Source organism: Muscardinus avellanarius (genome assembly GCF_963383645.1).
Source record: "Muscardinus avellanarius genome assembly, chromosome: 13".
In the NCBI taxonomy this organism is placed as follows: Eukaryota; Metazoa; Chordata; class Mammalia; order Rodentia; family Gliridae; genus Muscardinus; species Muscardinus avellanarius.
Window position 1 is genome coordinate 72237922 of NC_137799.1, and position 14496 is coordinate 72252417.

At 48.2% G+C, this 14496-nt stretch overlaps 1 protein-coding gene across 1 annotated transcript in view; it reads right to left on the bottom strand.

Annotated features, from left to right (window-relative positions):
• DMRT1 (doublesex and mab-3 related transcription factor 1) overlaps positions 1-10237 on the bottom strand; it is a gene marked incomplete at both ends in the record, with an annotated part of 126576 nt that extends 116339 nt beyond the window's left edge. Inside the window, 2 exons of the mRNA XM_080708610.1 lie at positions 2000-2183; positions 9911-10237. Of these exons, the coding sequence (XP_080564736.1) occupies positions 2000-2183; positions 9911-10237 (511 nt within the window). The remainder of the gene's footprint in view (positions 1-1999; positions 2184-9910) is intronic.
• Between the last annotated feature and the right edge of the window lie 4259 nt (positions 10238-14496).

Sequence of the window (14496 nt, forward strand, 5' to 3'; positions counted from 1 at the left end):
TGGATTACAAGTGTGCACCACCACGTCTGGCTCCTCTCCCTCGTTTTTGAGAAGCAGAAATAAAAGGCCCAGAGATCTTAAGTGATTTGTTCAAAGTGGTACCAGTAGTTACTAACATGCAGTTGGGCAACTTCAGACCAGTGGTTAAGCCCAGCAAACTGGTAATTTGTGAAAGCTTAGCAAAGGTGTGGAGCCTTAGCAGACTCTAAAGACATTCTATGAATCTCAGCACATGTACAGTAGTCCTCCTCACCCAAAGTTTTACTTTTTGCAGTTTCAGTTACATGAAGACAATCACAGCCCAGAAATATTAAATAGAAAATTGCAGAAATAAACAATCCATAAGTTTTATGTAACTTTTATTACCATATAGTTCTATTATCTTATTTTATAGTTGTTTTTTATTGTAGCTAACTTATAAGTTAAGCTTATCAGAGTTAAGTATATATAAAGGAAATATATGTAAGAAAAATAAAAAACATATTCTGACACATACATATATATTCGGGTTTGGAATATCCTTGGTTACAAGTATTCATAGAGTCTTGGAACCTATGCCCTACAGATAAGAAAGATTACTGTATTTAATTTAGTTCCCTGAAACCAAATCAAGCATAGTGGCACAGGTTTGTAATCCCAGCATTTGGGAGGCTGAGACAGGAGGACTGAGATTCACATACAGCCTCAACTACTTAGTGAGGCCCTCCACAATTTAGTGAGACCCTATTTCAAAATAAAGAATAAAAAAATAGGGCTGGGGGTGTAGCTTGGAGGTAGAATTCCCCCTGGGTTCCATCTCCAGTACCACAAAAAAAAAAAATTCCCTGATACTCCATAATTCCACAGACATTCATTTGGTGGATTTCTTAGAGCTCCTGAAATCTAGACCAGCACCATCAAATATGTTATCTTATTTGACAGAAATGTATTATTTAATACGGTAGCCCTTAGCTATATGTGGCTACTGAGCCCTTGAAATGTGGCTAGCTCATTGGAAGAACCTAATGTTTTCATTTTATTTCATAGTAATTCGTTTAAACTTAAATGACCACACATAGCTGGGGGCTTCTGTAGTGAAGAGTAAGCTCCAGACCACTGGGTTCTTGAGCGCTGTGGAGGTCCAACAGAGAAAGCACCGAGCGGGGTCCACAGGGAGCCTGAGTCTTTCTAGTTTAGTCAACTTGGCCAATCACTTAACCTCTGACACCACAGTTCCCACCAATGTTGAAAAGGCTTACCACCTCCTACTTCCCAGAGTGCCTCTGGGAAGGAAAGGATGGGTCCACACACATGCAGGCCCGGAAACAACACTTAGCGCAAAGGTCAGGATGCAAGCCAGAAGGGGAGCCCTTCTGAGTTCCTTCTAGGGTTGTCCACATATGTGTATGTATGTATGTATGTATGTATGTATGTATGTAAGGGGGGGGTTGCAGGGAACTGAACCCAGGGGCATTCTACCTCTGAGCTCCAGCTATTTTTAATTGATTTTTTATTTGGAAACGGGGTTTCATTAAGTTGCTGAGGGCCTTGATAAGTTGCTGAGGCTGGCTTTGAACCTGTGATCCTCTGGTCTGTGACTCTCAAGCACTGGGATCACAGGCATGCGCCACCAAGCCAGGCTGGTCATTCACATTTGACACCCAGGATTTGGCTTTTTCAGGTATTTCCCCCACAGGGTTACAGTCTTTGCTGGAGAACTGGACTTCCAGTTTTAGGCAACAAGGATCTTTAGTTCCCACCCAAAAAGATCCCAGAAGGGAAGGGTGGACCGAGACGGCACCTCACTCCTCCCTGGCCGGCCGTGATTCTCACTCTTGACTAATAATCATCAGGAAAGCCATGGCCATCTCTCTGGGAGGCAGCCAAGAGCCAGCCTTCTGAGGGGGAATTCTTTAAGAACAGCCGCTACACTCTGCAGGTCACGGTGGAGCTCAGAGGGTCCTCACTGTTCCCGTGGCTGCAGCCCTTCCTGCTCCCTCACGCCCCCCACCCAAGTTACCTGAGGCCGCAGTGGTGGGGGTACTGGCCGGCGGAGGCTGCGAGGAGCTGCTGCCCTCGGTCAGGAGGCACTGGCTGCCACCGTTGTTCTCTCTCTTGACCAGTATCTCGGCCGCGCTGGGCAGCGGGATGGGGTGGCTGATGCCCAGTTCCTCCTCCTGCGCCTGCTGCCTTCTCAGGGCCACCTGGAAGCACAGGACAGCAAGTCATCCTCCAGCTCCCAGACCACCTGTGCAGCTTCGTCCAAACCGCACCCCAGAAGCCACTGCTTCCAAGGATGAGGTCCGAGCATCTCTGGTTTTTTTTTTTTTTTTTTTTTTTTAGTTTGTTTGTTTTCCTTTTGGTACTAGGGATTGAACCCAGTGTTCTACCAGAGACACACACACTCCCAGTCCTATCTTCTTATGTGTGTGTGTGTGTGTGTGTGTGTGTGTGTGTGTGTGTGTGTGTTTCTGGGTGGTACTGGGGTCCCTGGAAACCCTTCTACCTCTGAGCTATGCTCCCAGACCTATTTTTATATTTTTATTTGGAAACAGGGTCTCTTAAGCCAGCGTGGCTGGCTTCCAACCCGCACGATCCTCCTGTCTCTGCCTCCCAAACGTGGGGATTACAAGCATGCACTACCACGCCCGGCCCTATCTTATATTTTGAAACAGGGTTTAGCCGGGCATGGTGGCGCACACTTGTAATTCCAGCATTTGGGAGGCTGAGACCGGAGGATCACCGTTCGTGGACAGCCTCAGCTACTTAGTGAGGCCCTCCACAACTCAGTGAGACCCGGTTTCAAAATAAAGAGTAAGAGCCGGGCGTGGTGGCGCACACTTGTAATCCCAGCATTTGGGAGGCTGAGACCGGAGGATCACGGTTAGCAGACAGCCTCAGCTACCTAGTGAGGCCTCCTGCAACTCAGTGAGACCCGGTTTCAAAATAAAGAATAAAAAATAGGGCAGGGGGTGTAGCTTGGAGGTCGAATGCCCCTGGGTTCTACCCCCAGTCCTGCAATAAATAAATAAATAAATAAATAAATAAATAAATAAATAACTAAAATATAGGGCTGGGGTGTATCTCAAAGGTTGAATTGCCCTGGGTTCCATCCCAGTACCTAAAAAAAAAAAAAAAAAAAAGCTTACTTAAATAAGAGATTTCTCTCATTTTTCTAACCTGGCTACCCAGGTAACTATTCTACAGCCAAAGCAGAAAGAAAAAAAAAAAAAGGCTTAGAGACGGATATGTGGCTCACAGTAGGTGCTCCAAAATGCTTATAAATGAGAGTGTCGACTATCAGTAAACGGTTGACTACAAAAGATGAGTAAAAAGTATAGAATCAGCCAAGGAGGGGAGTTTGATCTCTAGAGTAGAAAAAGCCCTGATGAAGCCGGGCGTGGCTGTGCACACTTGTAATCCCAGCATTGGGGAGGCTGAGATAGGAGGATTGGGATTCATAGTCAGCCTCAGCTACTTAGTGAGGCCATCCACAACTTAGTAAGACCCTGTTTCAAAATAAAAAAATAAAAAATAGGGCTGGGGGGTGTAGCTCAGAGATAGAATACCCCTGGGTTCCATCCCTAGCACCACTCACACACAAAAAAAGCACTGATAGATCAGGAAGAACTGGATCCCTTCCCTTCCAGGATTGTTAAGAGGCCACTGTATTTGAGGCCATAAGCCAATAAAATGAGTTTAGTTCCCAAGTTTCTCAATAGGTAAAAGGAGAAAGAGAGCCAGGCATGGTGGTCCTCACCTGTATTCCCACTACTTGGGAGGCTGAGACAGGAGGATCAGTTTCAAGGCCCTCCACAACTTAGTGAGCCCCTGTTTCAAAATAAAAAATAAAATAGTGCTGGGGGTGTAGCTCAGAGCTAGAATGTCCCTGGGTTCAATCCCAAAGAAAAAAAAAAAAGAAAGAAAGAAAGAAAGAATGAGAACAAGCAAGCTCGTAACCACAAGACAAAGCGTGATCAACCATCAGAGAGGTCTACACCAGTCCTACAGAAGAAATTCTGATAACCCTGCATACTCCTGTCTATTCTCGGGGTGGAGGAAGTCCTGGGGCAGCAATGCTCCAGAAGGGGGTGGATTCTGGTGAAGACCCTACCAGAGGAAGAGATTAGAGGTGAAGAGAAAGAAAGGGGGCAGGGGTGCAGTATTTTAGGCAGAAGGGAAGGACAATCAGAAATGGGACAGGGAAGAACATGAATACATGGTGGCAATTGCCTGTAATCCTAGTACTGTGATCCAGAAAGGATCACAGGCTCCAGGCCAGAGATGGTAACTTAGTGAGACCCTGTTTCAAAATAAACCAAAAAAAGGGCATGGGGTGCAGAGCTCATAGGTTGAATGCCCTTGTGTTCAATTCCCAGTGCCAATAAATAAATAAATAAATTTGTTAAAAATAAAATTTTAAAACAAACACACACACACACACACACACACACACACACACACAGTAGCCCATGCTTATAATCCCAGTCCTTGAGAGGCTGAGGTAGAAGGATCTCATATTTGAGGCCAGCATGCGGTAACTTAGTAAAACCCTGTTTAAAAAAAAAAAAAATTAGCCAGGCGTGGTGGCACACGCTTGTAATCCCCGCGCTTGGGAGGCAGACAAGAGGATCACGCAGGTTCGAAGCCAGCCGCACGCTGGCTTAGGAGACCCTGTTTCCAAATAAAAATGTAAAAATAGGTCTGGGAGTGTAGCCTGGAGGTAGAAGGGCTTCCAGGAACCCCAGTACCACCAATAATAATAATAATAATAATAATAATAATAATAATAATAATAATAATAAAATAATAAAAATTAAAAAAATAAATTAAAAGGGCTAGGGGCATAGCACCCCTGGTTCCATATCTTTCTCTTACTCTCAAAAAAAAAAAAAAAAAAAAAAAAGGCTGCTGACCCTTGTAATCCCCGCGCTTGGGAGGCGGAGACAGGAGGATCATGCAGGTTCGAAGCCAGCCTTGCTAGCTTAAGAGGCCCTGTTTTCAAATTTAAAAAAAGTATAAAATAGGTCTGGGAGTGTAGCCCGGAGGTAGAAGGGCTTCCAGGAACTCCAGTATCACCAAAATAAATAAATAAATAAACAAATAAATAAATAAAGCAAGCAAGCAAGCAAGCAAAAGAAGGATTAAAGGAAATTGGTTTTGTTTACTACAGGTAACAAAAAGAGGAATTCTACTGAAATTGCCTATTGATGATCATGAAATGAGAAAGCAAAGTCATTGTGACAAGATAAAAGATAAAATCAAAATAGCAAAGCAGAAACACACCTACAGCCTATATATTGTTTTAAGAAAACTGTGGTACAAATTTGGCTTATTAATTTGAAGCTAACTTATACTGATAACCAAAGGAGTCTTCACCTTAGAAAAATAAACCTCAAATAATCAATTATTTAATGCTAAATTAACTAAGCTTACATCTTGGGTTTTTCTGTTATTAATCAAGAGGCCTGGAATATCAATGACCATATTCATTTCACCATCAGTGTTTTAAAAATTCCTTGCAAAACAGGGGTAGTGGTACACGCTTGTAATCCCTGTGCTTGGGAGGCTGAGACAGGAGGATCTCACAGGTTTGAAGCCAGCCTCAGTTACTTAGTGAGGCTCTCAGCAATTTAGTGAGACCCTGTTTCCAAATAAAAATATAAAAAATAGCTCTGGGAGATAGCCCGGAGTTAGAAAGCCTCTGGGTTCCACCCCCAGTGACACACACACACACACACACACACACACACACACACACACACCCCTTGCAAACCTCTAAGTATATAAATGCCTACTTAAAGCCCTATTTACACAAGACCATGCACACCCAAAATGCACAGGTTATCTAGTTCATAAGCTAAGTACACACTGAAGACTTTCTCTCAAAGTTTGTTAGGAAATATTTAAAATGGAGAAGAGGGTGGCTACAGATTACAAATGAGTATCTATGATCAATTCCAAACTTTTTAATTTTGTGATACTGGGAATGGAACCCAGGGGCGTTCATTTTGAAATAGGGTCTCACTGAGTTGCAAAGGGCCTAAGTAGCTGGAGCTGTTCTTGAACCAAGATCCTCCGTCTCAGCCTCCCAAATGTTAGGATTACAAACTATTTTAGAATGACGAAAAGTAGTTGTTATACAGACTTTTACAGATTCATCTAGCCCAGCACAAATCTTCTGGTGCAAAAATAAATAAATAAATAAAAATCCTAGTCACATTCTAAAATCTTGGCGCCAGGAATGATGGTGCACCTGTAATCTCAGTACTTGGGAGGCTGAGACAGGAGAATCACAGGGTGGAGCCCAGCTCAGCTATTTAGTGAGGCCCGCTGCAAGTTAATGAGACTATTTCAAAATTTAGAATAAAAAAAATAGGGTTTGGGGTGTAGCTTAGAGGTAGAATGCCCCTGGGTTCAATCCCAGGTACCACAAAAATAAATAAATCAAAGAAAATTAAAAGAAGTCTTGGAGCCGGGCGTGGTGCCGCACGCCTGTAATCCCCGCGCTTGGGAGGCAGAGACAGGAGGATTGCGCAGGTTCGAAGCCAGCCAGCCAGCCGCCCGTGCTGGCTTAGGAGACCCTGTTTCCAAATAAAAAAAAAAATGTAAAAATAGGTCTGGGAGTGTAGCCCGGAGGTAGAAGGGCTTCCAGGAACCCCAGTACCACCAAAAAAAAAAAAAAAAAAAAAAAAAACCAGTCTTGGGTTGCTTTTAACTCAGCAAAGAGCCTCCTTCGAATTATCTCCTAAACTAATGTCTCCACCAGGATATTCTTACTGCATTGTGAAGAAAGTTCCAATTTTACAATATGCATTAAGTATTTAAGCCAACAACTAAATGTTACAAATATTTTTCTACCTATAAGTATAATTTCAAAGTCCTTAAGTTTTTTTCATAAGTAATCTTATGGTGCATTTTATTGCTATAACCTGTGTATTCATTTCATTCACTACAAATTAAGTTCAATTCTATGAAGAAACTAAGGAATATCATCTTTATTTTCATTAGCTGTCTGTCCCTGCAATATCTGAAAACAAATACATTGTGTGTGTGTGTGTGTGTGTGTGTGTGTGTGTGTGTGTGTGTGTGTGTGTGGTGAGGATGGAACCCAGGAGCTTTCTACCTCCAGGCTATACTCCCAGACCTATTTTATACTTTATTTGGAAACAGGGTCTCACTTATTTGCTGAGGCTGGCTTCAGACCTGCCCCATCCTGTCTCAGTCTCCCAAACGGGGGTGTGTGTGGGGGGGGTTTCACAAAGCATGAGCCACCACCCTGGCAACAGGGCAAGGCAGAAATTATCTAATCTTTAGCCGGGCGTGGTGGCGCACACTTGTAATTCCTGCGCTTGGGAGGCAGAGGCAGGAGGATCGAGGCCAGCAGCGCTGGTTTAAGAGACCCTGTTTCAAAAATACAGAAAATAGGTCTGAGAGTGTAGCCCAGAGGTAGAAGGGCTTCCAGGAACCCCAGTACCACCAAAAAAAAAAAAAAAAAAAAATTATCTAATCTTTAAACACTTGTGCAGTCACTTTCAACCTTATTATCTACGTCATTTCAAAAGAGAACATTTACAATTTTCTAATCAAAACTAGCACACATTTCTTTGGTGGGTTTTTTTTTTCCATTTTAAATGACCGGCCTTTAAAAAATGAAACAAGAGAAAACAGGAGGCAGGAAGCTCACAGGTTCAAGGACAGCCTCAGCAAGCAGTGGGACTTTTAGCAACCTAGTGAGACCCTGTTTCAAAACAAACAATTGCGGCTTGGGAGGTGGAAAATAAAATATAAAAAATAGGTCTGGGAGTGTAGTCCTGAAGTAGAAGGGTTCCATCCCCAGTACCCCCACAAAAAAAAAAAAAATTAAAAGGAGGCAGGTGGTGTAGCTCAGAGGCAGAACGCCTCCGGGCTCAATCCTCAGTATCACGCCCCCTCCCCCCCCAAAAAAAAACACAAAAGAAAGAAAAAAAATTTAACTGGAAAGAATTTATAGTATTGTCCTCTAAAAACCCTTTTGGGATACTAACACCGTTAACTTTCCCTAAAGATGATAAATTACTAGCCTGCTATTGAAGGACTCTCCCTCCCAACAGAAAGAATTCCGCTGTTTTGCTGGATCCCGGGACCCCAGCCAAGCAAACCTCACAACTCTGCTGGGCGAGCGGGTTGGAGGTCGCGGGCTCCCTACTGCAAAGCGAACCCCGTCGCTATGCTGAAGGACGGGGTCGGAGACCCTGGGGGCTCCGGAGTGGAGAAAACGCCCCAACTCTGCGCGGGGAGCTAGGATGCATATTGTGGGGCCTCGCCGCTGCCGCTTCCACAAACCCCAAAACTGCAGGAGAGCGGAGCCCAGGATCCCGAGAACTCCCGGGCTGGATGAACGCCATGTCTGTGCCACCCGCGGGACCCAGGGCGAGTTCCCGCGCTTCCAGAGCCGCTGCGGCTCCTGATTGGGCGTCCCGGGTCCCGCACGCCGCGGCGTCGGCGAGCACCGCCGGGTCCCTCCCGAGCCCTGGGGGACTTTTCCCCTAAAACAGGAAGCTCCAACCTGGGTCCCCGTGCTCCCTCGGCCGTCGGCGAGCACAGCAGGGTCCCTGCAGAACCCTGGCCCGCGTGGCGCCTGGCCCCTAAAGCTGGCGCGGCACCGAAGTTCCTTTCGGAACCCTGGCCCCGGGTGGCGCTGCCCCTAAAGCTGGCGCTGCACCCCTAAAGCTGGCGCTGTCCCCTAAAGCTGGCGCTGCCCCTAAAACTGGCGCTGCACCCCTAAAGCTGGCGCTTCTCCCTAAAGCTGGCGCTGTCCCCTAAAGCTGGCGCTGCCCCTAAAACTGGCGCTGCACCCCTAAAGCTGGCGCTTCTCCCTAAAGCTGGCGCTGTCCCCTAAAGCTGGCGCTGCCCCTAAAACTGGCGCTGCACCCCTAAAGCTGGCGCTGCCCCTAAAACTGGCGCTGCCCCTAAAACTGGCGCTGCACCCCTAAAGCTGGCAGTCCCCGGAACCTGGCCCCGCGAGCCGCTGCCCACGCGGCCGTCGACCAGCAGAGCCAGGTCCCTCCGGAGCCCTGGCCCCACGTGGCGCTGCCCACCGGATCCCGGCGCCCGCGGCCGTTGGCGAGCACAGCCGAGCTCGGGCCCCCGCACGAGCCCGCCCTGCTCGGGACTTTATCCCTAAAGCGGGGCCCTGGACCCTGGCGCCCGCGGCCGTGGGGGTGCAGAGCCGGGTCCGTCCCGAACCCTGGCCCCGCGTGGCGCTGCCCACACGGAAAGGCTTTATCCTACAGCCCGGCTCTGCGCCCGGGCTCTGCGCCCGCGGCCGTCGGGGTGCTGGGCCGGGTCCCCTCCCGACCCTGGCCCCGCGTGGCGCTGCCCACGTCGAGCGACTGCACCCCTAAAGCAGGCGCTGAGCCCCGAGTCCCGCGCCCGCGGCTTCCCAACCCTGGCCCCGCGTGGCGCTGCCCACGCCGAGGGATTTTATCCCCCAAGTGGGGCGATACAGCCTGGATCGCCGCGCCCGCAGCTTTCGTCCAGCACCGCCGGGTCCCTCCCAACCCTGGCCCCGCGTGGCGCTGCCCGCGCCGAGGAGCTTTATCCCTAAAACAGGGAGCAGCGCCCCGAATCCTGGCGCCCGCGGCCGTCCGGGTGCGCCGCCGGGTCCCTCCCAACCCTGGCCCCGCGAGGTGCTGCTCACGCCGCGCGACTTTATCCCTAAAGCCGGGCGCTGCGCTCGTTTTCCGACGCCCTCGGCTTTCCGCGAGCTCCGCCGGGTCCCTCCCAACCCTGGCCCCGCGTGGCGGCGCCCACCCCGAGGGGCTTTACCCCCAGAGCGGGGCGCTGCACCCCGGACCCCGGACCCCGGCGCCCGCGGCCCCTGGCGAGCCCCGAGGGACTTTATCCCTGCGGCGGGGCGCTGCGCCCCGACCCCGGCGCCCGCACTCACCTGCGCGGCCATCACGCGCTGCCTCTCGGCGATCAGGTTGCACTTCTTGCACTGGCAGTCTCTCCACATGCAGAAGCGCTTGTGGCCCTTGAGCGGCGACGCGTAGCCGTGGTTCCTGCAGCGAGCGCACTTGGGCAGCCGCGGGGACTTCTTGCTCTGCGCGCCCAGGCCCGACGACCCGGAGCCGGAGCCGCCGCTGCCGCCCGCGCCGGAGCCCCCGGCCGCGCCCAGCAGCGCCCCGGCCGCCTTGCCGAAGCCCCCGGCCTTGCCCTGCGGCGGGGCCTCGGAGGGCGCCGAGGGCTTGCTGAATGCGTCGTCGTTGGGCATGTTCCCCCGAAGAAGCGCTGCAAGGACTGCGGTCGCTTCTCCAGCCAAGAAAGGGCTGCGAGGGAAGCACCCAGCGGAGGGGATGGCAAGCCTCCCGAGGAGGAGGCGCAGGAGGCGTGCACGCCGCCGCCGGAGGTGCTGCCCGAGTGGCGAGGTCTGGACGAGCCGGTAGTGGTGGGGGGTTGTGCCGGGTTTTGTATGTTTGTTTGTTGTTGTTTTTTTTTTTTTTTTTTTTCTTTTGGCGCGCGCGGCACAGAACTTTTAGTTACTTTTCCGAACGTTCCTTGGATTGCAGAGGCGGGCGAGGGCGCGAGGGAGCTCGGCCACGCCCACTGTCCCCCTGCACCAGCCACTAAGCTCCCGCGGCGTGCAAGTTTGCAGCAGCTTGCAAACACCGAAGGCGCTGCTCTGGCTGGGTCGCTGCCAGCTAACGGAGTTGCAGAGTTTGACCCGTGAGCTCTCCGGGGTGCCAAAGCCAGACAGCCTGAGCCGGCTGCACCAAGGAGGATTGCCTCCCTAGGTTCAGAGCCAGTGGTGCGTTCCAGCTTGGAAGACATGCAGACACCCTGTGGGGTCTTCTAGATCCTCCCTCCCCCCACGAGGCTCAGACTCCAAGTTCCATAGGGTGGAACTTTTTGAGTTGGCCGCAAGTGGTTTCTTGCTTAAGTAGGAGTTTGAAAGTCAGGGAAAAAGGTCCCTACATTTATGTGGGCAAATAAGACCCTCAGGTGTGGGGCTTGAGCATGCCTAAAAGTTCAAAGGTTGGAACTTTGAGTTCCCCAGATATACCCTGCTGCACCTGTGTTTGCCCCAGATTTCTTCCCAGCCCCAGATGACTTTTGCAGTCCACATAACCCAGCTTCTCACTTACTTCACTTAAACCGTGGGTATGTGATACTCTTACATGAAAAACTGAAGACATTAAAAAACTGAAATGGGAGTGGGTGGTGGTGGCATCTATGATCCTAGTATTGGAGGCTGAGACCGGAGGACCACCACGGGTTTGAGGCCAGCAATTTAAGGAGATCCTGTTTCAAAATACAATAGGGCTGGGAGCATAGCTTGGAGGTAGACTGCCTCTGGGTTCAATCCCCAGTACACAGAGGAAAAAACTGAAATGAGGGAGGTACACAGATACAGACTTTTACCAAAACTCATCCTAAACGTGCAATTTACTATAAGTAAACATATCCACTCTATCCTGTTACAGCCTTTTCCAAGGTCCCCACCCTGAACTCCCCCACCACCCATATCCCTCCTCTGCCTGCACTCACCCGAAAATCCATCTCTAAGGCTGGCTGATCAATTCCTCCCACCCACAGTAGCCTCCAACTCATTTTTTCATTTCTGAATCATCCCAGTATATCCCCGCATCCAGCCCTACTGGGATGGAACTCAGAAACATTCTACCTCTGAGCCCTATTTTTTCTTTTTTATTTTGAAACAAGGTCTCACTAAGTTGCAGAGGCCTCACTAAGTGGCTGAGGCTGTCCAGAACCCTCAAACCCTCTATCCTCTAATCTCAGCCTCCCAAATACTGGGATTACAAGCATGGCCACCACAAGAGGCTGATTTTGTCATTTCTTAATCTTCTCAGTATATCCTACCAGCAGAGGGTAGGTTTTTTGTTTTTGTTTTGTCTTTGTTTTGTTTTGTTTTATGTGTAGTACTGGGGATTGAACCCAGGGGCATTCACCTCTGAGCTGTGCCCCAACTACGTGTGTGTGTGTGTGTGTGTGTGTGTGTGTGTGTGTTACTGGAGATGGAACCCAGGGGCTTTCTACCCCTGGGCCACACTCCCAGACCTATTTTATATTTTATTTGGAAACAGGGTCTCACTAAGTTGCTGAGAGCTTCACTAAGTAGCTGAAGCTGGCTTCAAACCTGTGTGATCCTCCTGTCTCAGCCTCCCAAAATCTGGGATTACAAGCGTGCGCCACCACGCCCGGCTCCCCACCTCCCTTTCAAAACAGGATCTCAATAAATTGCTGAGGGCCTAAATTACTGAGGCTGGCCTCAAACCTGCAATCCTCCTGTCTCAGCTTCTGAAGTACTTGTATTAAAGCATGTACCACAATGCTGGACGGGAAATTTCTTGATAACCACTATTTTATTCAGTGATATTCCAGTCCCCTAGATTCTGTTAAAACATACATGCCAGCAAGGCTTGGTGGTGCATACTTGTAATCCCAGTACTTGGGAGGCTGAGACAGGAGGATCTCAGGTTTGCAATCAGCAATTTATTGAGACTCACTGCAATTTAATGAGATCCTGTTTCAAAATAAAAAATAAAATAGGGCTGGGCAGGTAACTCAGAGGTAGAAAGCTTCTGGGTTCAAGCCCCAGTAAGACAGACAGACACACACACACACACACACACACACACACACACACACACACACACACAACCAATTGCTATTATACACTATTTACTTTTCTTTTTTCATGTTTACACCTTTTTTGTGGTACTGGGGATAGAACCCAGGGGCCTTTTCCTTCCAAGCTACACCCCCAGCTCAACTTATTTTTTATTTTGAACCAGGGTCGTCTCAATAAGTTGTCAAGAGCCTCAGTAAGTTGCCGAGGCTGACTTTGAGATCCACCCTTCTCAGCCTCCCAAGTACTGAGACTGCAGACGTGTGCCACCACGCAAGCTTACATTTTAATACATATTTACACTTTAATACATAAACTGAAGCTGAATCTTTCCTAAGACCCAGCCTAGTTTTCAAAGCAGCAGCAACTGCCAAATCCCAAATTATAATAAAATACATGTTTCTTATTAGCATACCATCTCTAGAATCTGTGATGGAGGGGTTTAAGCCTACAGCAAACTTCAGACCCCTGTGGCCAACGTATTGAAACATGAGATGTTGTGGTGAACTTAATAGCCAAGTGAAGTTTTATTCACAAACCACAGGGGAGGTACCAGGCAGGACATAATCTAAAAGGAGGTAAGAGAACCCCAAGAATGAACAGTCGTACTGGATATTTTTAATATTCTGACCCCATTGTCTCCATTTTTTCTTTTTCTTATCCTCTTTCCAGAGCCCAAAGAGGATGGTGCAGATTTGTAATGACTTAAGCATATGTCTAAGACATACTAATAAGTGTTTTGGGGGAACAGTTGTAAAACATGTCTTAGCTGGGCGTGGTGGAGCACACCTGTAATCCCAGTACTTGGGAGGCTGAGACGGGAGGATCACAGGTTCGCAACCAGCCTCTGCTACTTAGTAAGGCCCTCCTCAGCTTAATGAGATCCTGTTTCAAAATCAAGAATAAAAAATAGGGCTGGGGGTGTAGCTTGCAAGTAGAATCCCCCTGGGTTCCATCCCCAGTAGTGCAAGAAAGAAAGAAAGAAAGAAAGAAAGAAAGAAAGAAAGACAGACCATAGATTGTGAGCAAAAGTTTAGAAATTATATATCTGATAAGTAACTTATATCCATAATATATAAAGAACTATTTTGATTCTATAATTTAAAACAAGAGCTTCGGAGGTAGCTCAGTGTAGAGAACCTGCTTAGCATGCGTGAGGCTCTGGGTTGGATGCCCAGTACCACACACATAGACACAAAACAATAGAAAAAAAGAGGGCAAGAGCTAAATAGACATTTCACCAAAGAAAACACTTGAATAGCCAATAAACAACCAGAAAGATGCTCATTCCCCTTAGTTACTAGGGAAATACACACACACACACACACACACACACACACACACACCCCATGTACAGTATAGCTCATTTTTGAAATACAAACTGCTGTATGTTTCTATCTGCCTGAGTCAGTTATTTGATTCTTCCTGAACATTGGCTGATGGGTGATACTCTCTTGCTTTGCTTATCATCCGATGATGATGTTTACACGACCAGGTATCACACCCATTGACTCATGCTTGCTACTCTAGGCTCACTACCACTGTGCTATTTCCCTGGCCCCTCTGATTGTTTTTAGCACTTAGCAGACATTGCTTTGACATTTTACTGATGAGGCAGGATATAGTATACTAACTGGATGCCTAGCTTAGACTCCCAGGATATAGTAGTATGTTAACTGGATGCTTATGTGACTGGGGGCGATGACACTGGCTATCACAGAGGGTTGTCAGGAAGACTTAAGTCGGGTGACACTTTGTGAAGTGCTTAGAAAAGTACTGGGCATGTCACAGAAGTATGTCTGTTGTGTTATGAGGTCCACATTATAAAGAAAAGAGTACAGAGAAAGCAGAAATATATTCATATATACCTTCTATAGGTGGGA